We start from the raw sequence: 25,304 nt of genomic DNA, 5'->3' as shown, positions 1-25,304 counted from the left end.
ACAGAACAACCTGTTAAATTTTTCCAATTTCATCCAAGTTTCTTCAGGGTTAATTATGTATAAAATATGGGGGAATTATTACCTAAGGAGCAGTCTAAAATATTTAACACATTGACTATGCATCTCTAAATTGTAAATTTTATCCTCTAATTCACCAACAAGGCCAGAGAAATCATTCAATCGATATTTTAGAGACATGCCAATTGTTGATAAAACAAATGTTAATATTTGTAGGATGAAAATGAGATTGTAGCACATATTGTTAAATGATCAAATTTGATAACTGCCCCTCCCCTAGATTCTGATATGCTTCCTCTCAGAAGGCTAAGTACTGTCCCTTATGACCCACTTGAAGACAAGTGGTTTTACCCATGAATTCATTTTTCAGTCAGTCTGTTTTATGTTTGTTGATTGGTAGTTTCATTTAGTTGTTATTTTCTCTGTAAATTACAAGAGCTGTGACCTATGTCATGAGAGTATTAATAGATGTCACCATAAAATGAAAAAAAAAAGATTGGATAATATCTCATACCTGGAATTCATCACATGAATGTGGACATAGAGATAATGGGGCTTTCATGGGCTGTAATGGTTTGTAGCAAAAAATAACACCATTCAAACCCTTAGGACCTCCACTGTGTGAGAAAGCATAGATTCAGATAGGTATACCAATTGGTGTATGACTTAGAAACAAAGATTGTAAAGAAAACTTCTCAAGTTAGGTTAGTACTGTATCTGGTCTGGGACACCAGTTATTTATGGGGAGTTACTGAACTCATATTAATCCACTTAACTCATAAGATAACTGTATAAACACATCAGAAATGTATCTACATGTATATATATTATTCATATATATGCATATGGATGTATATTCACATATATAATTTTATTTATGTACTTTAGATTTAATCACATTTAATAAGTCTGAATTATCTACAGAATGTGTCAGCATTACTCTAAATAATCTTAATTAGATTTTTCTACAATAAGCTGTATTTTACACTTTCTTTCAACTATTTTTAAAAACATCTCTTATTTTGTATCTTTTTATGAATGGATTTCCAAGTATTCCTTTTTATGCCATCATGTTTAATAAAAACCTGTCAATTTCTATGCAGAGATGTGTAAAAAGTGTATTAGTCAGATTTTACACACTATTTTAACAAACCAGTCAAAAACTCAGTGGCTTGTCATACTAAGCATTTGTCTCTATAGTCATGGATGTTCATGTTGACAATAATTTGGATAATGCACACAGGGCTTAGCTGTGTACTTCTTCTGCAGGGAGATGAATGGTTCTCCAGCTGAAGGATTGTGGTTGATCTGGGACCAAGACAGAGTGTGGTGACTACCCATGGCACATCATTCTCATGGCAAGCTGTAGGAGGGTACAGAAGCCACAAAATAACTCCAGTTATTCTGATAGAATCGCATATAATTTTGATTTATTCTTACTGTGGTCTTTGTAATTCTTTAAATTTCAAGTCATTATTCTATTTAATTTTTAAGATACATGGTCATATAGTTTCCAAATAATTATATTTTTCAATCTTTCCAGTCTAAAAAGAAGTTTTTAATTTAATTTTGTATGAATGAGAAAGCAAAATTGGAGGCGTTTTCAACATGTGGCTTTAATTCAACAGGTGGCTTCCATAGAAATTTCTTTTTTTTTTTTTAAGATTTTATTTATTTATTTGACAGACAGAGATCACAGGTAGGCAGAGAGAGGAAGGGAAGCAGTCTCCCTGCTGAGCAGAGAGCCCGATGCGGGGCTCGATCCCAGGACCCTGGGATCATGACCTGAGCCAAAGGCAGAGGCTTTAACCCACTGATCCACCCAGGCGCCCCCCATAGAAATTTCTTAAATGAAAATAGAAAATTAAAGAAAGACTACTTTAGTGGAAGTAAAAATGCTCTATAACAGAGCATCTTATCATACACAGCTCTCCTGCTATCTTGGTAAAAATGGAGAGCCATGTGAGTAAGCATCAGGGGGAGACAACTATTTCAGATTTGTCACAAGCTTCAGGGTTGTCATTGATGCTCTCGTTAATAGAGAATTTTAAGCAACAAGGTATTTTTATACTAAGAAAAAACAATGCTTCATCCAAAATTTAGTGTTTTTAATCAGGAAAGTCCTTCATTGTCAAGTTATTTCTATATACATGACACAATTTCCTCATTCTTCTGTTCCCTCAGTTGCTTAACAAGATCTCCTTGCTATGACCTAATGATGATAGCTAGAAGTATATTCAAACATATTCTGGGGCCTCCCCTAACTGGGCCAACTTCTGAGAGATGTAAAAACAGTGACCATCCCAGGCTGTCTTCTGTCAGCTCCCAGTCACCACCATCACTTCTGGAAGCACATTTCCCAGAGTCCCCTTTCCTCTATGGTTCCCTATGGAGTTGCTCATGAGGCACCTTACCCTAGATCTGGAGGTCAGAAGAGGAGGATTCTATGCCTTCCATCAGCACCTGCAGGCAGGTGAGTGATCAGTGAGAGACCGGAGAATCACCTGGGGAGGGTCTGCAGAGGCTGGAGCATCAGCTCCTCCATCCCTGGCCCTCCTAGACAGGCCTGAGGACCACGTGGTTAGGCAGCCTGTATTTCCAATGGTATAAATTCTGTGACCTATGGGGAATCACCAAGGAATCACCTGTTTCTAGTGTCTGCTTCCCTTATTATTATATCCCCAGGCCTTTTAATGAGTGACATTTAGACATTACTTCCCTAGAGGAAGCAATTCCTGCTTGGAATACCTAGAGTGGCTTCTCTTTTGCTGTATAAACCCCAGCGGATGCCATCACCCCCAGTCCTCAGGTGTAATGATCTGGGGAAAAGGGAGTCAGTCAGGGGGCTGAGGAGCCTCCTTGCCCTTCTCCCTAAGCCCCCAGTGATGTCCAAAGTGGGGCTGCCTCTGAGAAACCTTCTGAGCGGGTGCAGGCATCAGAGGAGCAGTGGGGGCAGCCCAGCCCTCACGTCTGCTTCCCTGGTAGTTTATGTTCTGACCTATAACACTGTGGGCAGGTAGCTACTATAAGTGCTGGCAGTAGTAAGTCCCAGCTTCTTCAGGATCCAGGCTGCTGATGGTGAGGGTATAGTCTTTCCCAGACCCACTGCTGAGGTTCCATCACGGTTCAGCAGCTGAACCGTGATGGAACCGCAGTTCCCAACTTGCATGCTTCATAGATAAGGAGCTTAGGAGCTCTCCCTGGCTCCTGCTGATACCAGGCTAACCACTTGTTAATGCTCTGACTGGCCCGGCAGGTGATGGTGACTCTTTCTTTTGGAGTCATGGACAGGACGGCAGGAGACTGGGTCAGCACAATCTCTCCAAGGGAGGCTGAAACCACACAGGAAACATCAGCAGCAACTCAGGATATGTATATGGAAGTCACCAGTATCTAGTTAGGTAGGACAGAGAATACTACTTATTTTTAAAATTTCACACTTAATCAGTAAGCCAAATTCATATGTGGAATATTCCCAATGAGAAAGAAAATCAGGGATGGAAAATCGTACCCCCACTTTAACCTCCTTTGTCCAAATATTCTCACCTGGAACCCAGAGGAGCAGAAGGCCAAGAAGCTGTGATGGAGTCACCATCTTGCTGCTTTCAATGGGTCCAGTGTGTTCATGCCACACACTTAGAAACTCTAAGACTCTGAGAGGCAGAAACACTTCAGATCTAAGAGGAAGAAGATATGCAAACTGTGGGGCATTCGTATTGCTTAAATACTCAAAAATTAAGTTTGTCAGAAGAATCCCCCACCAGGCGCCATTCTTCTCTGGGTGTGTTAAGTCTCCCTCTTCTGGCCATGTGGAGGTTTTGAAAGTGTTTACCCCATGCTTGGCCAAATACAAGGTCTACCAGCAGGGGGCATGGCATATGATGTAATGCAGTCATCTGGTGGACTTTGCTTTCACTAGCAGTGAAGATTGGGTCACATCTTCAGTCCTGGCCCAGAGCTACCTTAACTCCCTGCTCTCTGCTACAGTGCGCTGTATAAACATCCCCCAGAGCATCCCGCCAGACCATACTCTATCAATTACACATCTCTTAATTGCACACCATGAGCGAGAAACGGTGAGGACTTTGCTATCTTGCAAAAACACATGCTGTGTGGGCCTTCCCTCTTTTGCCCTCCCCTCTCTTTTCTCTCTCTCAGAACCTTCCTGTGGCTGCGTTCGGACCTCGCTGCTCCAGCCTCCAGGACACGTCCCATCCTTCCAGCCTGAGACTAGCAGTATAGAAAAAAAAATTCCATATCATTTCTTGCCCCGTACACACCTTGAGGCGAGCAAAAAAATTAAAATAATTTTAACAATGAGGGAAATCGTGCACATCCAGGCTGGTCAGTGTGGCAACCAGATCGTTGCCAAGTTCTGGGAGGTACTCAGTGATGAACACGGCATCGACCGCACTGGAACCTACCATGGTGACAGCGACCTGCAGCTGGATCACATCTCCGTGTACTACAATGAAGTTACAGGTGGCAAATATGTTCCTCGTGGTATCTTGGTGGATCTAGAACCCAGGACCATGGACTCTGTTCGCTCAGGTCCTTTTGGGCAGATATTCAGACCAGACAACTTTGTTTTTGGTCAGTCTGGGGCAGGCAACAACTGGGCCAAAGGCCACTACACAGAGGGGGCTGAGCTGGTTGACTCAGTCCTGGATGTGGTGAGGAAGGAGGCAGAGAGCTATGACTGCCTACAGGGCTTCCAGCTGACCCACTCACTGGGTGGGGGCACAGGCTCTGGAATGGGCACCTTGCTCATCAGCAAGATCTGAGAAGAGTATCCTGACCGCATCATGAACACCTTCAGTATGGTACCCTCACTCAAAGTGTCTGACACTGTGGTCGAGCCCTACAATGCCACCCTCTCCATCCATCAGTTGGTAGAGAACACAGATGAGACCTACTGCATTGACAACGAGGCCCTTTATGACATCTGCTTCCGCACTCTCAAGCTGACCACACGAACCTACGGAGACCTGAACCACCTCGTCTCAGCCACCATGAGTGGTGTCACCACCTGCCTCCGCTTCCCTGGTCAGCTCAATGCTGACCTCCGGAAGCTAGCTGTCAACATGTTGCCCTTCCCACGGCTCCACTTCTTCATGCCTGGCTTTGCACCTCTGACCAGCCATGGAAGCCAGCAGTATCGGGCCCTCACTGTGCCTGAACTCACCCAGCAGGTCTTTGATGCCAAGAACATGATGGCTGCCTGTGACCCCCACCATGGCCGTTACCTCACTGTGGCTGCTGTCTTCCATGGGCGGATGTCCATGAAGGAGGTAGATGAGCAGATGCTCAACGTGCAGAACAAGAATAGCAGCTACTTCGTGGAGTGGATCTCCAACAATGTCAAGACAGCAGTCTGCGATATCCCACCTCGTGGACTCAAGATGGCAGTCACCTTCATTGGAAATAGTACAGCCATCTAGGAGCTCTTCAAGCGCATCTCAGAGCAGTTCACGACCATGTTCCGGCGCAAGGCCTTCCTCCACTGGTACACAGGTGAGGGCCTGGACGAGATGGAATTCACTGAAGCTGAGAGCAACATGAATGACCTTGTCTCCGAGTACCAGCAGTACCAGGATGCCACCGCAGAAGAAGAGGAGGATTTCGGTGAGGAGGAGGCTGAAGAGGAGGCCTAAGACAGAGCACCATCACCTCAGGCTTCTCCATTCCCTCAGCCTTCTTCCTCAGTTGGCCCTGTCCTCTCCCTCAGAATTACATTTTCTGCCTCTGTCTCTTTTTTTTCCTTTTTTGGAGGGGGATGGTCCTAGAACACAGTGCCTGGCACATAATAGGTGCTCAATAAATACTTGTTGTTTGTTGAATGTCTCCTCTCTTCCACTCTGGGAAACCTAGATTTCTGCCATTCTCAGTAACCCTGTATTTTCTTTCGGTGTCCCCTTCTCCCATCTATCCAGTTGGTATTTCCCTTTGTTTTATAAGATAATTCTCCAAGAAGCTGGGTCTCATCAGATCCCATCTAAAACCAAGTGCTTAAAACCCAGTAGATGGCCACCATCCTAAGCCCATGTGGTAGCCCCAGGGAAAGGAAACAAAGCTACCTCATAGCAGTAGAGGTACCTATAAGGAAGGGGTGGGGTTTTCTATTCTAGAGCAGTTTTGGAGAGGGATATCCAGGCTCTTGAGTCCTAATTTCCAGGAATTTCCCTGCTCCTCTCAGCTTCAGGAGAGGTGTTGACAGTATTATCTCTTTTTCCGTCTTCCAAGCTGTGTCCTGAACTGTTTCTTTTGCAGGGGTCTGCCCCACCCTGTTAAAGCAGGATCCTTCCCTTTTCCTACATAACCACCTTCATATGTTGGATTCCTTCCTTTTCCCCTGGTTGGAGAAGGGGGTCAAGAAGGGGAAGAGGGACTAGCCTCCAGAAAGACCCTCCCCATCCCCACCCTTTCTTAGCAAACACCCAGCTCTGCTGTATATATACAGAAAGGTTTGTACTGCCACCTAAATCTTTTGAATCATTCTTCCAGAGAGGGGACAAGGAGACCCTCCCATCTTTGGCAACATCTCATTTTTTCCTTTTGCTATTCCCTCCCCTGCCCTTGGCTTCCTCCTGTCCTACACTTCAAATTTCTATTTTGTGTTGAACTTGCTTTTTTTCATATTGAAAAGATAACATTGCCCCAAGAGCCAAAAATAAATAACTGAAAAAAAAAAAACCCACATGCTGTGTGTTCTGTTTCCAGGGGACTATGCGTATAATAAAAACTTCTTACTGCATTGTAATAGCTTTCTGTCCTCGTGTCTTAGCACATTTGATTTAAGTCACAGGGCCTGCCAACCAGCTAACAGCAGAAAAGGACTGTAGGTTCTGCCCCGTTTCCATCATATGTTGATATAAGTTAAACTGGACAGCTCCCATACCATACCGTAATGAAATAAGATGTTTGGTAAGTAGATGCTCAAAGAGCACAAATGGTCATTGACTTAATGTGGCTGGGGAAGTGGCTTGTAGTATAGACATGGATGCCCTATGGGGTGGCTGGCTAGGAAAGGTCTGGAAGGAGGAGAGTGGAAGGATAAAGGAGGAAAGATCAGAGGCAAGAAATTACCCAGTCTAAACCAAAAAGAGAAAGTAAGCTAAAAACAAAACAAAACAAAACCCCCAAATTGAAACAACAACAACAAAACCCCACAGTATCTGGGATACATGGGACAAAACAAAAGATCTAACATTTGTGCCACGGGAATCCTAGAAAGAGTGGGGAGAAAGGATGGAGACGAAAAATAGTTTGATTTTCACATTTATCAGACAACCAACAACATAAACCTGAAGAAATACATGTCAAGACACAGCGTATTAAAATTTCTGAGCACTAAAGAAAAAGGAAAAAAACATCAAAAGATGAAAGAGAAAAATCACACTTACCCAGAGAGGAAAACATCTTGAACAACGGAGGATTTCTATACAGAAACCATGGGGGCCAAAAGGAAATGATGTCAACACTTTTTTTTTCTAGATATAATTGACATATCACATTGTGTAAGGTTAAGTTTTACACAATGTGAATATTTGATCTACATATATATTGTGAAATGCTTACCAACATAAGAATAGTTAATGCAACCTTCACTGCACATAATTATCCGTTTTTTTTTTTTTTTACTTATTTACTTTTTTGTGCTGAGAACATTGAAGGTCTAATCTCTTAGTAACCTTCAAGTACAATATAATACTGTTAACTACAGTCTCCATGCTGTACATGAGACCATCAGAAATTATTTTATAGGGCGCCTGGGTGGCTCAGTGGGTTAAGCCGCTGCCTTCGGCTCAGGTCATGATCTCAGGGTCCTGGGATCGAGGCCCGCATTGGGCTCTCTGCTCAGCAGGGAGCCTGCTTCCCTCTCTCTCTCTCTCTCTGCCTGCCTCTCCATCTACTTGTGATCTCTCTCTGTCAAATAAATAAATAAAATCTTTAAAAAAAAAAGAAATTATTTTATATACAGAAGTTTGTACCCTGTGATCAATATTTCCCCTATTTATCTCACCACACAGTCCCTGGCAACCACCAATTTACTCTCTGTTTCCATGTATTTGGCTTTTTCAGATTCCACATGGAAGTGATATTATACATAATATCTTTCTCTGTCTTCCTTATTTCACTTAGCATATTACTTTCACGTTTCATCCATGTTGTCCCAAATGGCAAGATTACCTTCCCTTTCATGGCTGAGTAGTATTTCATTGTGTACATACACATGTATAACACATCTTCTTTATCTATTTATCCATCAGTGAACATTAGGTTGTTTCCATATCATGGCTGTTTTAAATAATGCTGCAATGACGCAGTGGTGCATATATATTTTCAAATACCCAGAAGTGGAATAGCTGGATCATAGGGTAGTTCTATTGGTAAGTTTTTGGGGAAACTCCATATTGTTATCCATAGTGGCTGTACCAATTTACATCCCCAACAACAACAACTGAGGGCATTTCTTCTTATCCTATCCATGTCCCCTTTCTCCATATCCTCTATAACCTTTGGTATTTCTTGGGTTTATTTATTTATTTATTTATTTATTTATTTATTTGGGACAATTAGACACTGAGTTTTATCAAATACTTTTTCTGCATCTGTTGAGACAATCTTATGATTTTTACCCTTAATTTTGTTAATGTGACATATTATGTTGATTGATTTAAGGATACTGAACCATCCTTGCATTTCTGGAATAAACCCTACTTGATCATGGTATCTGGTCCTTTTAATGTATTGTTGAATTTGGTTTGCTAATATTTTGTGGAGGATTTTTGCATCTATGTTCATTAGGGATATTGGCCTTCAGGTACAGCCCTTCTGATCTGGACGCCAAGAGCTACACCCTTGTCTCCCATTCCCTCCTGCTCCAGGCAGGGCTGCCCCCCCAGAATGGGATCTGGGAGGGGAGGCAGATGCACATAGCTTGGGTTCCCTGAAAATACAGAAACATGATAATGTGGACATGCAGCTTGCTCCAAAGTGCACGTAGTGAACAAATGTTAAATTTCAAACCCTGTTATTTGCCCTATAAATATGGCCCTTGTGGGGATGGTTCATTAAAAGTGTCCCCTGAGGGGAGGACACTCCACCCTGGCCTCTCAGTTGGGACTCCAGCCTGGCTGTACCTACAGGGCTTCCCCAGCTGCTGAGGTGGGGTGTTTTAAGTACCTGCTACAAGGTAAAGTGGCCTTATTCTCATTTCTTGCCTACTATTCCCTTCCTGTATGTGCATATTCCTTTCCTCTTCTGTTTCTATTAGTTTTCCTATAAAAATAATAAAGTTTTCTTTCCTTTTGAAATAAAAACAGGGCTGTGGTGAATCTTTTGTGCAGCACAGGAGATAAGGCTACTGATGTAGATGTTCATCATACTTAATAATACCTTGGCAGCAACATCTAAACTGGCATTGACCACTCCACTGGGCACCCTAGCCTACTTCCCTTGACACATAAAATTAACCATCAAAGGGGGAAATTGAGGGGCGGAGTGATGGTACAATCGACCCTTTGTGAGGGTGAGGTGTGGATCCCCAGGCAGGGTCTATTGATACAGGCTCCGTCTGGGTTTAGGAAATGGCTCATGTCATGAAGCAGTGCAGTGGCCAGGGGCACCCAAGGAATACCCAGGGTGACCCCTGACAGACGAAGCCGTAGGCATCTGCCCCACTCACAGGAAAGATGGCAGAAGTGTTGTAGCTGTACTTGCAGTGCGCCTGAAGCCTCCACAGCCTCTGCCCTCCACACCAGGCCTGCATGATCAGGGTCTTAAGGGAACCCCACCCCTGCCCCCTTCCCTCTGTTTAAGAAGGAACAGCAGAACAAGAACAGGTGCAGGGAAGTTTATATGGTACCTGCGCTGACTTCTCAAACCCCTGGTGGGTAATGAATTTTCTTGAAGGCACCTAGATTTCATTTCTTGCTTAAATCAACACAAAACAGAAATATTGAACTGAAAAGATGGAATAACTGAAAATCAGGATTCAGACTTCCCCTAGGTCCAAGGAGGGTCCCATGTGTTTCCCTGAGTGAGGAAATTCTGGGCCTGTCTTCCATCTCTTCCATCTCTCTGGCCCTTGCACAGCTCTGGGACCCAAGCTCAAGTTTTTACCTCAACCTTACCCATCGGCAGGAGAAAATGGCTTCAGAATTCGATGTTCCCCGTTCTCCACTTTCTTTTTGTGCCTTCCAATTCTTTTGACCCTCCCTGCCTCCCATTATTTGTTTCCCAGCATATATTGGGATTTTACCACTGTTACTGGTATGAAGAGCCACGCTCATCATTTCTGGAAACTGAACCCACTTAAAGTTATTTTTAAATTGAAAATGGAAGCTCTTCATTCGATCTTGTAGCAGTTTGTCATTTTAGAACTTCTAGGTTGTTCTCAGAGTATCTGAGTTGACTTTTGGGTGTTCCTGTCATACAGCTCTATTTTGGAGTTATTTTTGGCTCCTTACATTTCCACTGGATACTTTCACAACCCACTGCTTATGAGATTTGCTTCTGTTCCCCCTGACTGCTTTGCATAAGCTCCTCCAGGCTTAGACCAGCGGCTCAGGCTGTATTAAAGGGGCCTTTGCTACGTGAGCTGAGCTGCTTTGGGTAGGCAGGGACAGCAAGATGGCGTCACAGAGGCAGGTCCTTCTCTGCTTGTTGCTGTGGGTCTCAGGTGAGAAGTTGAAAAGTGCCATAATCCCTCTGGAGTAGTGTCATTTTTTTTTTTTAAGATTTTATTTATTTATTTGACAGACAGAGATCACAAGCAGGCAGAGAGGCAGGCAGAGAGAGAGAGGAGGAGGCAGGCTCCCTGCCGAGCAGAGAGCCCGATGCGGGGCTCGATCCCAGGACCTAGAGATCATGACCTGAGCCGAAGGCAGCAGCCCAACCCACTGAGCCACCCAGGCGCCCCTGGAGTAGTGTCATTTTAAACAACTTTTTAAGATACATAATGAGAAACACTGGTTATTTCCAAAATAGACCCAATGATGTACTGCTGTGTGGTACCATTAGGAAGCACGTTTGCAATGACATATTTCAGCATGACTGGGATAAAGTGTGTCTGTATCACCATTTTCCTGATTGCAGGTACCCATGGGGACATCACGATGACTCAGTCTCCAGGCTCGCTGGCTGTATCTCCAGGTCAACGGGTCACCATGAACTGCAGAGCCAGTCAGAGTGTTTACAGCAATGTAGCCTGGTACCAGCAGAAACCTGGGCAGGCTCCCAGGCTCCTCATCTATGGTGCATCCAGCAGGGCCACAGGCATCCCAGAGCGGTTCAGTGGCAGTGGGTCTGGGACAGACTTCATCCTCACCATCAGCAACCTCCAGGCCGAAGATGTGGGAAACTATTACTGCCAGCAGGATAATAACTATCCGCCCACAGTGCTTCAGCCTCGAACAGAAACCTGCTCCCCGGGGCCGCGGGTCATGGAGGCTTTGCTGCACCAGCTGCTTCCTCTTCGCTCAGCCCTGAACATGTGCATTCCCCTATCTGCCTGAGAAGTCACATCTCCTGACTTACTTCTTGATCTTGTAAGACCCAGCAGAAAATGAAGAGACCGGACTTTCCCTGCATCCCCCATCCCTTTTTAAAAAAAGATTTTATTTATTCATTTGCCAGAGAGAGAGAGAGCACAAGCAGGGGAAGCAGGAGGCAGAGGGAGAAGCAGGCTCCCTTCTGAGCAGGGAGACCAATGCTGGACTCCATCCCAGCATGCTTGGATCATGACCTGAGCTGAAGGCAGCCACTTAACCAACTGAGCCACCCAAGCATCCCACCTGCATCCATTTTTGTGGGAGGTTAGTGAAGGCGAATGCTGTGAAGATGTCTTAGGGATGCCGCCAGGAGTTTTTGTGCCCCAGGAAGCTTCATGTTTTCCAGGGTCACACGGCAGAAGTGAGTCAGGAAGGTCTGTCGTTAGCCTCTGACAAAGGGCTGTGAACTTTACACCCTGCGGGTCAGTTCTCCCTTCCTGCTCCTCTTGGACTCTGGGACATTTCTCTTTTATTTTCTTATTCCCTTTTCTTCAACCTCCATCACCCTCCTACTCTGAAACTTCCCAGGATGAAACCTTTGAGCTCTCCTATTCAGAATCTCCCACGTGGAAGGTAGTGTCCCTCTTGCTTTTTCCTACCATGAGCCCTGTTTCCCAGCCTTCCTGGGCAGTATCCTGCACATTCATTTCTGCTCCAGCTCCTTTCCTACCTCCCTTTTCTCTCTTCTCCATTTCTCCCAGACGTACTCATTCTCACAAAGGTAATTCTCTCATTTTTTTAAAAAGATTTTATCTCTCTATTTATTGCTGGTGAGGAGGGGCTGAGGGAGATGGTGAGACTCTCAGGCAGACACCCTGTTGAGTGGGGACCTGACACCCGCTCCATCTCACACTCCTGAGATCATGACCTGAGCCGAAACCAAGAGTTGGATGCTCAAGAGACTGAGCCACCCAGGCACTCTGATTCCCTCACTCTTCAACCCTATCACTTCAGGAACATGGGACACTGTGCCTCAGCACCCTTTTTCACCACTTGTCACATTTTTCTTTAAAGTCATCCCTTGGGCATTCAGGTCCAGGACCCCAGGACCATGGCCTGAGCTGAAGGCAGAGGCTCAAACAACAGAACCACCCAGGTGCCGCTGAGATTCTCAGCATTGTAATGGTGGAGAACTTGTCATGATTTTCTGATGGTGCACCTAAGGCATGGCCATAAGAGTGACTCTTCAAGATTGGGTGGGTAAGAGACGATTGGAGGAGGATCAGCCAAAGAACTGAGAGAGCAGATAATAGAAGGTCATATACTGAGTACACTGAAACCACCAGGAATGTGACAGACTGTGAGAGGCTCAAGGAGGCAGGAACTAAAATATTCCAGAAACTAGGAGAGACCTTGGGGCTGGTGTTTGTCTGCAATAAGGAGTGATATTAGAGTGGTGTAGTCTACCTATCTTGATTTCAAACATTGTTCTTCCACTTTCTAGGCAGGCCTAGAAGTCTAGAAGTGGCTGAAGGGGTGACAGAAGCTCGGTGAGCAGGCTGTTGGGGAAACACAAAAGCTCAGGGTGCTTTTAGAAGAGACATGGGCTACTGCGCATCTCAGTGGTTTGGTGGGTAAGCATCAGGGCAGAAGGTGTCCAGGTGGTGAGTCCTTTATCTCTCCTGTCTTCCATATTTTTTCTTTGCCACCCTCGTATAATCTGCCTTTGCTGTTCTTTCCAAATTTAAAATGTTTTCTAGTGACAACAGTAGCCTGCTCTTTGCTCCTGGTTTTGCACTAGACGACTTTTTTTTTTTAATGTTAAAATTATGTTGGGAAAAGAATAATGTGCATTGGTTCCAGCACAAGGATAGACTGAGATCTAGTGTTTTCTCCTTCCTAAGATGTTTTTTGATGGATTAAAATTTGAATGGCAAAGCCAGGAAATAGGAGTGCTCAGCAGAAGGAGACTACAAACATCTGGTAGAGAGGAGGTTCTGCATGGGGACGGCTGTTGGAGGCAATGGGAAGGGAGGAAGGGATGTGAGTGGAGAGGGCCAGACTGGGGCTGTTGTGACTAGCAGGAGACCCAGAGAGAGGGCTGAAGTCTGATGTGGGGTCCTCTCATTGTGGCAGTACTTCCTTATGTTGTAAGAACGAAGTCAGCCATATTGTCTTTAGCTTGCAGGCTGTGGATGTTATGAGTCAAGTCTCTCCTAGAGCCTCTGCCTCTGAACGGGCAGGCACCCCATTAACTCAGGTGGAAAGGAGGTAAATAAGGGCCTTTGGCCCGTGCTGGTGCAGGCTAAGCAGTGCTTCCTGGCCATGTGGAGGGTCCTCTCAGTGGCCCTGCAGCTGATGGAGACTCTCTCCCTGGGGAATGGCCAGGGACCTGGCAGCTTGGGAGAGTGTCATGTGCCTACTGGAAGCTGCCATCAGAGGCATACTGGGCTGATGCGGAGATGCTGTGATTCTAGTAGAGCCAGAGTGGGCCTCCCAAGCTGAGGCCAGGCCCTAAGCAAGCCTGTATGGTTGGTGGCATTCATTTCCTGTCCCCTCCCAATACCACTCTTCCAGGAAGCATGAGGGTCTCCCCTGAGAGAACTCTTAACTTGGGGACATTCTCTCACCTGGACCATAAGAGCAGGAGCCTGAGGGTCTGGCACCATTAGGCTGCCTCTCATTCTCTCAAGGCTGCTCATACCTTCTCCATGGAAAAGACCCAGTGCAGCATCAGGCCTGTGGTGGAGGCAATAAGGGTGGGGGGTTGATGCAAATCCCCATGGAGGACAAATGCAGAGCTGGCAGAGTCCAGCATCGTGGTGATACCTGGTGGCGCTGCCTGCCGGGCACTAGCCTGAGCCCCCTGCCATTGCCTGGGCCTTTCCCTGACAGGTGACAAACAACTAGAATGATCAGTTAGGCGATGGTAAGTCCCATATGGCTCAGTCTGCTCCTGTCTGGGAAAAGTCACTGGGAGCTACTTGGGAGGGCATTTTGTAGAAGATGAAGAATTAGTTCATGAGAAAGTGTTGAGGTGATAGAGGATGTGCTCTTGTCCTGGGAGCTGGGATTCACATGGGTTTGTCTTCTGGGCTTTGTCATGGTACTGCACATGACACGTCAATGTTAGAGGCAGTTTGAATGTGAAGTTGGGCACAGGGGGGTTTTCCACTCTGAGCAGGAGTGACTGCTCTGCCTGGGAAGGGCTTCAGGAAGACAGGACATTGGTTTCTAGGACTGAGCAGATAGAGCCCCATGCTTATCCACACTGAGGCAAGTTCCTTGATTAGTGTCTGTTCCCAGCCTTCACCAAGGTTCCATGCTCAGCCCTCTCACCCTGTCTAGGTCCTGAGGACAGTCAGGACTTCATTGAAGGTATTTTACTCAGGGGGGCCGACTTCCTCTCCCCATCAGAACCAGGCCACCCTAGTTCACTCTTTTATAATCCCACAGCTTTCTCTTCCTGACAATAATAACAACTTGAAATACATTACTGTGGTAATTCTAGTGATTAAAAGTGTTCCTGAAATAACCTATATCCTTGAAGTAGGACAGCCCAGGGCACACCCCCAAGTGGCATCTCAGACTAGGAGGCAAAGTTTGTTTTCTTTTTTTTTAATCTTTTTTAATTTATTTATTTTCAGCATAACAGTATTCATTGTTTTTGTACCACACCCAGTGCTCCATGCAGTCGGTGCCCTCTCTAATACCACCACCTGGTTCCCCCAACCTCCCCCCCCCCACCTCTTCAAACCCTTCAGATTGTTTTTCAGAGTCCACAGTCTCTCATTGTTCACCTCCCCTTCCAATTTCCCCCAACTCCCTTCTCCTAACTCCCCATGTCCTCTATGCTATTTGTTGTGCTCCACAAATAAGTGAAACCATATGATAATTGACTCTCTCTGCTTGACTTATTTCACTCAGCATAATCTCTTTCAGTCCCTTCCATGTTGCTACAAAAGTTGGGTATTCATCCTTTCTGATGGAGGCATAATACTCCATAGTGTATATGGACCACATCTTCCTTATCCATTCGTCCGTTGAAGGGCATCTTGGTTCTTTCCACAGTTTGGCAACCGTGGCCATTGCTGCTATAAACATTGGGGTACAGATGGCCCTTCTTCTCACTACATCTGTATCTTTGGGGTAAATACCCAGTAGTGCAATGGCAGGGTCATAGGGAAGTTCTATTTTTAATTTCTTTTTTTTTTCTCATTTATTTGTCTTATTTTCTCTCTTGTATCCTTGCTGCATTTTTTTTAATTTTTTTTATTTTCAGCATAACAGTATTCATTATTTTTGCACCACACCCAGTGCTCCATGCAATCCGTGCCCTCTACAATACCCACCACCTGGTGCCCCCAACCTCCCACCCCCCACCCCTTCAAAATTCTCAGATCATTTTTCAGAGTCCATAGTCTCTCATGGTTCACCTCCCCTTCCAATTTCCCTCAACTCCCTTCTCCTCTCCATCTCCCCTTGTCCTCCATGCTATTTGTTATGCTCCACAAATAAGTGAAACCATATGATAATTGACTCTCTCTGCTTGACTTATTTCACTCAGCATAATCTCTTCCAGTCCTGTCCATGTTGCTACAAAACTTGGGTATTCATCCTTTCTTTTTTCTTTTTCTTTTTTTTTTACAGCTTTATAAACATATATTTTTATCCCCAGGGGTACAGGTCTGCGAATCGCCAGGTTTACACACTTCACAGACTCACCATAGCACATACCGTCCCCAATATCCATAACCCCACCCCCCTCTCCCAACCCCCTCCCCCCATCAACCCTCAGTTTGTTTTGTGAGATTAAGAGTCACTTATGGTTTGTCTCCCTCCCAATCCCATCTTGTTTCATTTACTCTTCTCCTACCCCCTCAACCCCCCATGTTGCATCCCCTCTCCCTCATATCAGGGAGATCATATGATAGTTGTCTTTCTCCGATTGACTTATTTCGCTAAGCATGATACCCTCTAGTTCCATCCACATCGTCGCAAATGGCAAGATTTCATTTCTTTTGACGGCTGCATAGTATTCCATGTGTATATATACCACCTCTTCTTTATCCATTCGTCTGTTGATGGACATCTAGGTTCTTTCCATAGTTTGGCTATTGTAGACATTGCTGCTATAAACATTCGGGTGCACGTGCCCCTTCGGATCACTACGTTTGTATCTTTAGGGTACATACCCAGCAGTGCAATTGCTGGGTCATAGGGTAGTTCTATTTTCAACATTTTGAGGAACCTCCATGCTGTTTTCCAGAGTGGTTGCACCAGCTTGCATTCCCACCAACAGTGTAGGAGGGTTCCCCTTTCTCCGCATCCTCGCCAGCATCTGTCATTTCCTGACTTGTTAATTTTAGCCATTCTGACTGGTGTGAGGTGATATCTCATGGTGGTTTTGATTTGTATTTCCCTGATGCCGAGTGATATGGAGCACTTTTTCATGTGTCTGTTGGCCATCTGGATGTCTTCTTTGCAGAAATGTCTGTTCATGTCCTCTGCCCGTTTCTTGATTGGATTATTTGTTCTTTGGGTGTTGAGTTTGCTAAGTTCTTTATAGATTTTGGACACTAGCTCTTTATCTGATATGTCATTTGCAAATCTCTTCTCCCATTCTGTCAGTTGTCTTTTGGTTTTATTAACTGTTTCCTTGGCTGTGCAAAAGCTTTTGATCTTGATAAAATCCCAAAAGTTCATTTTTGCCCTTGCTTCCCTTGCCTTTGGTGATGTTCCTAGGAAGATGTTGCTGTGGCTGACGTCGAAGAGGTTGTTGCCTGTGTTCTCCTCGAGGATTTTGATGGATTCCTTTCTCACATTGAGATCCTTCATCCATTTTGAGTCTATTTTCGTGTGTGGTGTAAGGAAATGACCCAATTTCATTTTTCTGCATGTGGCTGTCCAATTTTCCCAACACCATTTATTGAAGAGGCTGTCTTTGTTCCATTGGACATTCTTTCCTGCTTTGTCGAAGATGAGTTGACCATAGAGTTGAGGGTCCATTTCTGGGCTCTCTATTCTGTTCCATTGATCTATGTGTCTGTTTTTGTGCCAGTACCATGCTGTCTTGATGATGACAGCTTTGTAATAGTGCTTGAAGTCCGGAATTGTGATGCCACCAACTTTGGCTTTCTTTTTCAATATTGTTTTGGCTCCGAGGTCTTTTCTGGTTCCATATGAATTTTAGGATTATTTGTTCCATTTCTTTGAAAAAAAATGGATGGTACTTTGATAGGAATTGCATTAAATGTGTAGATTGCTTTAGGTAACATAGACATTTTCACAATATTTATTCTTCCAATCCAGGAGCATGGAACATTTTTCCATTTCTTTGTGTCTTCCTCAATTTCTTTCATGAGTACTTTATAGTTTTCTGTGTATAGATTCTTAGTCTCTTTGGTTAGGTTTATTCCTAGGTATCTTATAGTTTTGGGTGCAATTGTAAATGGGATGGACTCCTTAATTTCTCTTTCTTCTGTCTTGTTGTTGGTGTAGAGAAATGCAACCGATTTCTGTGCATTGATTTTATATCCTGACACTTTACTGAATTCCTGTACAAGTTCTAGCAGTTTTGGAGTGGAGTCTTTTGGGTTTTCCACATATAGTATCATATCATCTGCAAAGAGTGATAGTTTGACTTCTTCTTTGCCGATTTGGATGCCTTTAATTTCCTTTTGTTGTCTGATTGCTGAGGCTAGGACTTCTAGTACTATGTTGAATAGCAGTGGTGATAACGGACATCCCTGCCGTGTTCCTGACCTTAGCGGAAAAGCTTTCAGTTTTTCTCCATTGAGAATGATATTTGCGGTGGGTTTTTCATAGATGGCTTTGATAATATTGAGGTATGTGCCGTCTATCCCTACACTTTGAAGAGTTTTGATCAGGAAGGGATGCTGTACTTTGTCAAATGCTTTTTCAGCATCTATGGAGAGTATCATATGGTTCTTGTTCTTTCTTTTATTAATGTGTTATATCACATTGATTGATTTGCGGATGTTGAACCAACCTTGCAGCCTTGGAATAAATCCCACTTGATCGTGGTGAATAATCCTTTTAATGTACTGTTGAATCCTATTGGCTAGTATTTTGGCGAGAAGTTTTGCATCTGTGTTCATCAAGGATATTGGTCTGTAGTTCTCTTTTTTGTTGGGATCCTTGTCTGGTTTTGGGATCAAGGTGATACTGGCCTCATAAAATGAGTTTGGAAGTTTTCCTTCTATTTCTATTTTTTGGAACAGTTTCAGGAGAATAGGAATTAGTTCTTCTTTAAATGTTTGGTAGAATTGCCCCGGGAAGCCGTCTGGCCTTGGGCTTTTGTTTGTTTGGAGATTTTGGATGACTGTTTCAATCTCCTTACTGGTTATGGGTCTGTTCAGGCTTTCTATTTCTTCCTGGTTCAGTTGTGGTAGTTTATATGTCTCTAGGAATGCATCCATTTCTTCCAGATTGTCAAATTTGTTGGCGTAGAGTTGCTCATAGTATGTTCTTATAATTGTCTGTATTTCTTTGGTGTTCGTTGTGATCTCTCCTCTTTCATTCATGATTTTATTTATTTGGGTCCTTTCTCTTTTCTTTTTGATAAGTCTGGCCAGGGGTTTATCAATCTTATTAATTCTTTCAAAGAACCAGCTCCTAGTTTCGTTGATTTGTTCTATTGTTTTTTTGGTTTCTATTTCATTGATTTCTGCTCTAATCTTTATGATTTCTCTTCTCCTGCTGGGTTTAGGGTTTCTTTCTTGTTCTTTCTCCAGCTCCTTTAGGTGTAGGGTTAGGTTGTGTACCTGAGACCTTTCTTGTTTCTTGAGAAAGGCTTGTACTGCTATATATTTTCCTCTCAGGACTGCCTTTGTTGTGTCCCACAGATTCTGAACTGTTGTGTTTTCATTATCATTTGTTTCCATAAATTTTTTCAATTCTTCTTTGATTTCCTGGTTGACCCATTCATTCTTTAGGAGGATGCTGTTTAGTCTCCATGTATTTGGGTTCTTTCCAAATTTCCTCTTGTTATTGAGTTCTAGCTTTAGAGCATTGTGGTCTGAAAATATGCAGGGAATGATCCCAATCTTTTGATACCGGTTGAGACTTGATTTAGGACCAAGAATGTGATCTATTCTGGAGAATGTTCCATGTGCACTAGAGAAGAATGTGTATTCTGTTGCTTTGGGATGAAATGTTCTGAATATATCTGTGATGTCCATCTGGTCCAGTGTGTCATTTAAGGCCTTGATTTCCTTGTTGATCTTTTGCTTGGATGATCTGTCCATTTCAGTGAGGGGAGTGTTAAAATCCCCTACTATTATTGTATTCTTGTCGATGTGTTTCTTTGATTTTGTTATTAATTGGTTTATATAGTTGGCTGCTCCCACGTTAGGGGCATAGATATTTAAAATTGTTAGATCTTCTTGTTGGACAGTTCCTTTGAGTATGATATAGTGTCCTTCCTCATCTCTTATTATAATCTTTGGCTTAAAATCTAATTGATCTGCTATAAGGATTGCCACTCCTGCTTTCTTCTGATGTCCATGAGCATGGTAAATTGTTTTCCACCCTCTCACTTTAAACCTGGAGGTGTCTTCGGGTTTAAGATGAGTTTCTTGTAGGCAACATATAGATGGGTTTTGTTTTTTTATCCATTCTGATACCCTGTGTCTTTTGATTGGGGCATTTAGCCCATTCACATACAGGGTAAGTATTGAGAGATATGAATTTAGTGCCATTGTATTGCCTGTAAGGTGACTGTTATTGTATATTGTCTCTGTTTCTTTCTGATCTACTACTTTTAGGGTCTCTCTTTGCTTAGAGGACCCCTTTCAATATTTCCTGTAGAGCTGGTTTGGTGTTTGCAAATTCTTTCAGTTTTTGTTTGTCCTGGAAGCTTTTAATCTCTCCTTCTATTTCCAATGATAGCCTAGCTGGATATAGTATTCTTGGCTGCATGTTCTTCTCGTTTAGTACTCTGAATATATCATGCCAGCTCTTTCTGGCCTGCCAGGTCTCTGTGGATAAGTCTGCTGCCAATCTAATATTTTTACCATTGTACGTTACAGACTTCTTTTCCCGGGCTGCTTTCAGAATCTTTTCTTTGTCACTAAGACTTGTAAATTTTACTATTAGGTGACGGGGTGTGGACCTATTCTTATTGATTTTGAGGGGGGTTCTCTGAACCTCCTGGATTTTGATGCTTGTTCCCTTTGCCATATTGGGGAAATTCTCCCCAATAATTCTCTCCAACATACCTTCTGCTCCCCTCTCTGTTTCCTCTTCTTCTGGAATCCCAATTATTCTAATGTTGTTTCATCTTATGGTGTCACTTATCTCTCGAATTCTCCCCTCGTGGTCCAGTAGCTGTTTGTCCCTCTTTTGCTCAGCTTCTTTATTCTCTGTCATTTGGTCTTCTATATTGCTAATTCTTTCTTCTGCCTCATTTATCCTAGCAGTGAGAGCCTCCATTTTTGATTGCACCTCATTAATAGCTTTTTTGATTTCAACTTGGTTAGATTTTAGTTCTTTTATTTCTCCAGAAAGGGCTTTTATATCTCCGGAGAGGGTTGCTTTAATATCTTCCATGCCTTATTCAAGCCCGGCTAGAACCTTGAGAATCGTCATTCTGAACTCTGGATCTGACATATTACCAATGTCTGTATTGATTAGGTCCCTAGCCTTTGGTACTGCCTCTTGTTCTTTTTTTTTGTTGTGAATTTTTCCGCCTTGTCATTTTGTCCAGATAAGAGTTTATGAAGGAGCAAGTAAAATACTAAAAGGGTGGCAACAACCCCAGGAAAATATGCTTTAGCCAAATCAGAAGAGATCCTGAATTGTGAGGGGGGAGAAAGGGGATAAAAAGGGGTTCAGAAAGAAAAAAAAAAGAAACTATTTAAAAAAAGAAAGCCGATAAAGAAAAAATATAAAAAGAGGAAAAAAATATATATATATTAGATAAACTATTTAAAAAACGTTAAAAAAGAAAACGGTAAAAGTTAAAAAAAATTAGCAGAAGAAGAGAAAAAGAAAAAAAAATTGAAAAAGAAAAAAAAATTAAATTAACTGCAAGGCTAAAAAATCATGGGGAGAAAGCCATGAGTTCCGTGCTTTGCTTTCTTCTCCTCTGGAATTCCGCCGCTCTCCTTGGTATTGAAACTGCACTCCTCGGTAGGTGAACTTGGTCCTGGCTGGGTTTCCCGTTGATCTTCTGGGGGAGGGGCCTGTTGTAGTGATTCTCAAGCGTCTTTGCCCCAGGCGGAGTTGCACTGCCCTTACCCGGGCCGCGCTGAGTAGCTGAGTAATCCGCTTGGGTTTGCTTTCGGGAGCTTTTGTTCCCTGAGCGCTTTCCGTAGAGTTCTGGAGGACGGGAATGAAGATGGCGGCCTCCCAGTCTCCGGCCCGGAGGAGCCGAGAGCCCGGGGCCCCACTCCTCAGTGCGCCCTCAGAGAACAGCACCCAATCACTCCCGTCACCCTGGCCTCAGGCCGCGCTCTGAGCTGACTGAGCCTGCGACCGGTTCAAGGCAACCGCAAGCTGAGAGTCACTCCTCGGCTCTGTCTCTGTAGCTGGCTTCCCCGTTCTAATACCGGTAAGCTCTGCGACACTCAGACACCCCCGATCCTTCTGTGACCCTGCGGGACCTGAGGCCGCGCTGACCCCGCCTGGGCTTCACCCCAGTTAAGCCTCTGGAGCGATGTCCCTCAGCGGAACAGACTTTTAAATGTCCTGATTTTGCTCCATTGCTCCGCTGCTCGCCGGGAGCCGGCCCCTCCCCCCGTGGTCTATCTTCCCATCGCTTTGGATTCACTTCTCTGCCAGTCCTACCTTTCAGATAGTGGTTGATTTTCTGTTTCTAGAATTGCTGTTCTTCTTCTCTTCAATCTCCCGTTGGATTTGTAGGTGTTTGCAATCTTTAGATAAGCTATTTAGCTGATCTCCCGCTACCCGAAGTAGTCTCAGCCTGCTACTTCTCCGCCATCTTGACTCCTGCCCCCCATTTTTAATTTCTTGAGGAATCTCCACACTGTTCTCCAAAGAGGCTGCAAAGTTTTAAGAAACTGGTCCCCCAATCCCTTGGGCCATGCTTGAGCTACACATGGAAATTTCTTGCGACCTCAATTCCCACAGGGTGTTCTTAGAGCACATGGCTCTTTGGGCACAACCTGAACTTCTTCTGAGCTGATTTGCATGTTGTGTCATTAGACAAAACCCTAGGCTGGTCTCAACATCCTTAAAGGCAGCTATCAAGGCCCCTGAGGAGCAGCCTCTAGTCCAGCTCTCCAAGATGGGGTCTGTGGCTCCCCTGCTATGGATCATGCTGCTCTGGGCTTCTGGTGAGAGGGGGACACACAGAGAAGTGGTGGGCAAACTCACTGTGGCCTCAATGCTTTCCGTGTCCCTGAGTTCTTGGTGGCTGGAATTCAAGTCATTGGTGTGCGGTTCCAGTTGCCCAGTTACGTTTCATTTTCTGGTTCCTCAGAGTGTTGTCCATGACCCTAACTACAAGGTCATCAGTGCTTGGGCCTCCACTGAGATTCTCTCAGTACCTCTGTCAAATTTTTGTGTTTCTCATTCTAGGCTGCACTGGGGACATTGTGCTGATTCGGTGTCCAGCCTCTTTGACCGTGTCTCCAGGGCAGAGGGCCATCATCTCCTGCAAGACCAGTCAGAAAGTTGGTGATATTTTGGGCATTACCCACTTTGTTATATGGTATCAACAAAAATCAGGACAGCGTCCGAGAATCCTGATTTATAAAGCATCCAGTTGAGTGTCTGGGGTCCCGGCCTGGTCCCTTCTCATCCAGAGGCTTGAAGAATCTGTTTCCAAGGTCATTTCAGGTTGTGAGAAGAATTCTTTTCTTTGTGATTATCTGACTAAGGGTCCTGACCTTTGGTGGCTGCAGGACGGAGGTCACCTCAATGTCTAGAGGCCACTCAAAGTTCCTGACATGTGAGATCCTTACTAATCATAGCAGCAAGGGGAAATCCATCCTCAAGAGAGAGATCTTAGTTCCTCCCTTAAGGTTTTGGCCGGATTTAGTGAGGTCCACCCACATAATCTCCATTTTAATTAACTCAGAATCAACTGATTTGGGGTGGTAGTTACATCTGCCAAATCCCTTCCCCTCTGCAAGATTGCATGGTCTGGAAGGAAGTCACAGGCTCTGCCCACACTGAATGGGAGACCATGGAGTTGTCATGCCGCCATCCCCGCTCCCTCACCCCCTCTCCACCACGGTCTGTCTGCTACAACTGTTGAACTTACATAAGGCATTTTTGTTTGTTTATTTCCATTTCCTTTCTCAAAAGAGTCTCCAATGCTGAGGACATAAAATACAAAATCTCCCCAGGTAATGGATCATGAATAGCATCAGACCCACCCCTCAGGGCCATGTTTCCCTTCTAGCTTCTCATATTTCTCCTGTTGCTTCCCAACTGAAGAAATAGCCAATATTTCTCTCAACTTTGTGTTAAATTTTTAATAAATTGTTAAAGAGATAATATTAGACATCTAATTTGAAAAATGCCTGAATTAGGAAAGAAGGAACCATCTCATATGAATGACCTAAGTTCCTACCCTAAGAACCTAGAAAGTAAAGAGGAAACAAAATCCAAGCAGGTAGAATGAAGGAAATACAAAAATTAGAGTGGAAATCAATGGAATATATATTTTAGCCCCTCAAAACTTAGGATCCTTTTAAAACCAGCATGGGGTAGAGACCTAAATGTATTGTCATGCTAATGAGCCAAGGGCTATGTATAGTTCAGTTTCAGAGGGAAAGGTAAATGTTTTGGCTCAGTTTTCGGGTGGGAGGGGGCAGGTTCTCTTCTGTAGAGTAAGCCAGTGCCTGTCATTCATGGAACATCCTTGCATATATCTAGACTCCAGATCACACACTGAGGTTCTAGTTTCCCTATGCTTTGGGGGTTCAGAGGTCTTTACAGAGACCTTAATATATGGACAAGGGCTCAGTTCAACAGCGTCCAGGGAAAGAGGAGGCATACCTGTGGGGAATGGAATTTGCTGATGGAAATTATGTACAGCAAATTCTTACCACAGAGGAAATTCACCTCCCACACTGCCCCTTTCTTTGGTAATGGGGTTGAATTAAGCTGTCTGGACAGGTACGTGGAAGTGATGCCATTGTCCAGAGGTCCACACACCTCCCCAAAGCCCTGAAAACCTTCCCTCTCCTCTGCCTGCCTAGCTTCTACAGGTGGAAGGACCCCAGGGACTTCTAAGCCAGGACCCCCTCACCCACAAGCTGCTGATTTGCTTCTTCCTCTGCAACCACAAAACCCTTGGAATTGGATGTGGGTGGGAACTCTTAACTGTCTCACCCTCAGAGGCTCTGGAGACCTAAGGTGCAGCCCATTACTGTTGCCAGCAGGGGGCAACCACCCACCCACAGTGTTGGAGACAGCAACAAAAACTCCAGCTGTGGGCCCAGCTGTGCTCCCTCTGATACCCTGAAGGTCATGGTCTCTGCTTCTGAGTCTGGGAGACCTCACCATGGCTATCTGTGGTGCCTGGGCTTGGCTGACTGTAGAAGACACTTGGATTTCAGAGGGAAGAGGAGGAGCAGGGTCTGGGTAATGGGTTGGTTCTCAAAGGGCTCCGTTTTGGCGGCAGCCTGGGTCGTGAAGGGAAAGGTGCAGGTGTGATGCCATTCCTCCAGAACATTACTCTTTTTTTGTTTTTATTTGTTTAAGATTTTTACTTATTTATCTGCCAGAGAGAGAGCACAAGTAGGCAGAGGGGCAGGCAGAGGGAGAAGCAGGCTCCCCACTGAGCAGAGAGCC

General features: G+C 44.4%; 2 pseudogenes and 2 gene segments (V, D, J or C); 2 read left to right on the top strand and 2 right to left on the bottom strand.

Annotated features, from left to right (window-relative positions):
- Positions 1-25,304, bottom strand: part of LOC125109330 (immunoglobulin kappa variable 2D-29-like) — a 664,016-nt gene that overhangs the window by 376,366 nt on the left and 262,346 nt on the right.
- On the bottom strand, positions 3,017-3,653 carry LOC125109338 (immunoglobulin kappa variable 3-11-like; annotated as a pseudogene).
- Positions 4,155-5,858, top strand: LOC125109329 (tubulin beta chain-like; annotated as a pseudogene).
- On the top strand, positions 10,640-24,217 carry LOC125109333 (immunoglobulin kappa variable 3-15-like). The segment is given in 5 exon segments: positions 10,640-10,702; positions 11,119-11,420; positions 19,103-19,113; positions 21,260-21,265; positions 24,148-24,217. Coding segments are annotated over 5 exon segments (423 nt in total).

This window comes from Lutra lutra, chromosome 9 (genome assembly GCF_902655055.1).
Source record: "Lutra lutra chromosome 9, mLutLut1.2, whole genome shotgun sequence".
Taxonomy (NCBI): domain Eukaryota; kingdom Metazoa; phylum Chordata; class Mammalia; order Carnivora; family Mustelidae; genus Lutra; species Lutra lutra.
The sequence above is the reverse complement of the archived record's forward strand: the minus strand, read 5'-3'. Positions and strand labels throughout refer to the sequence as shown.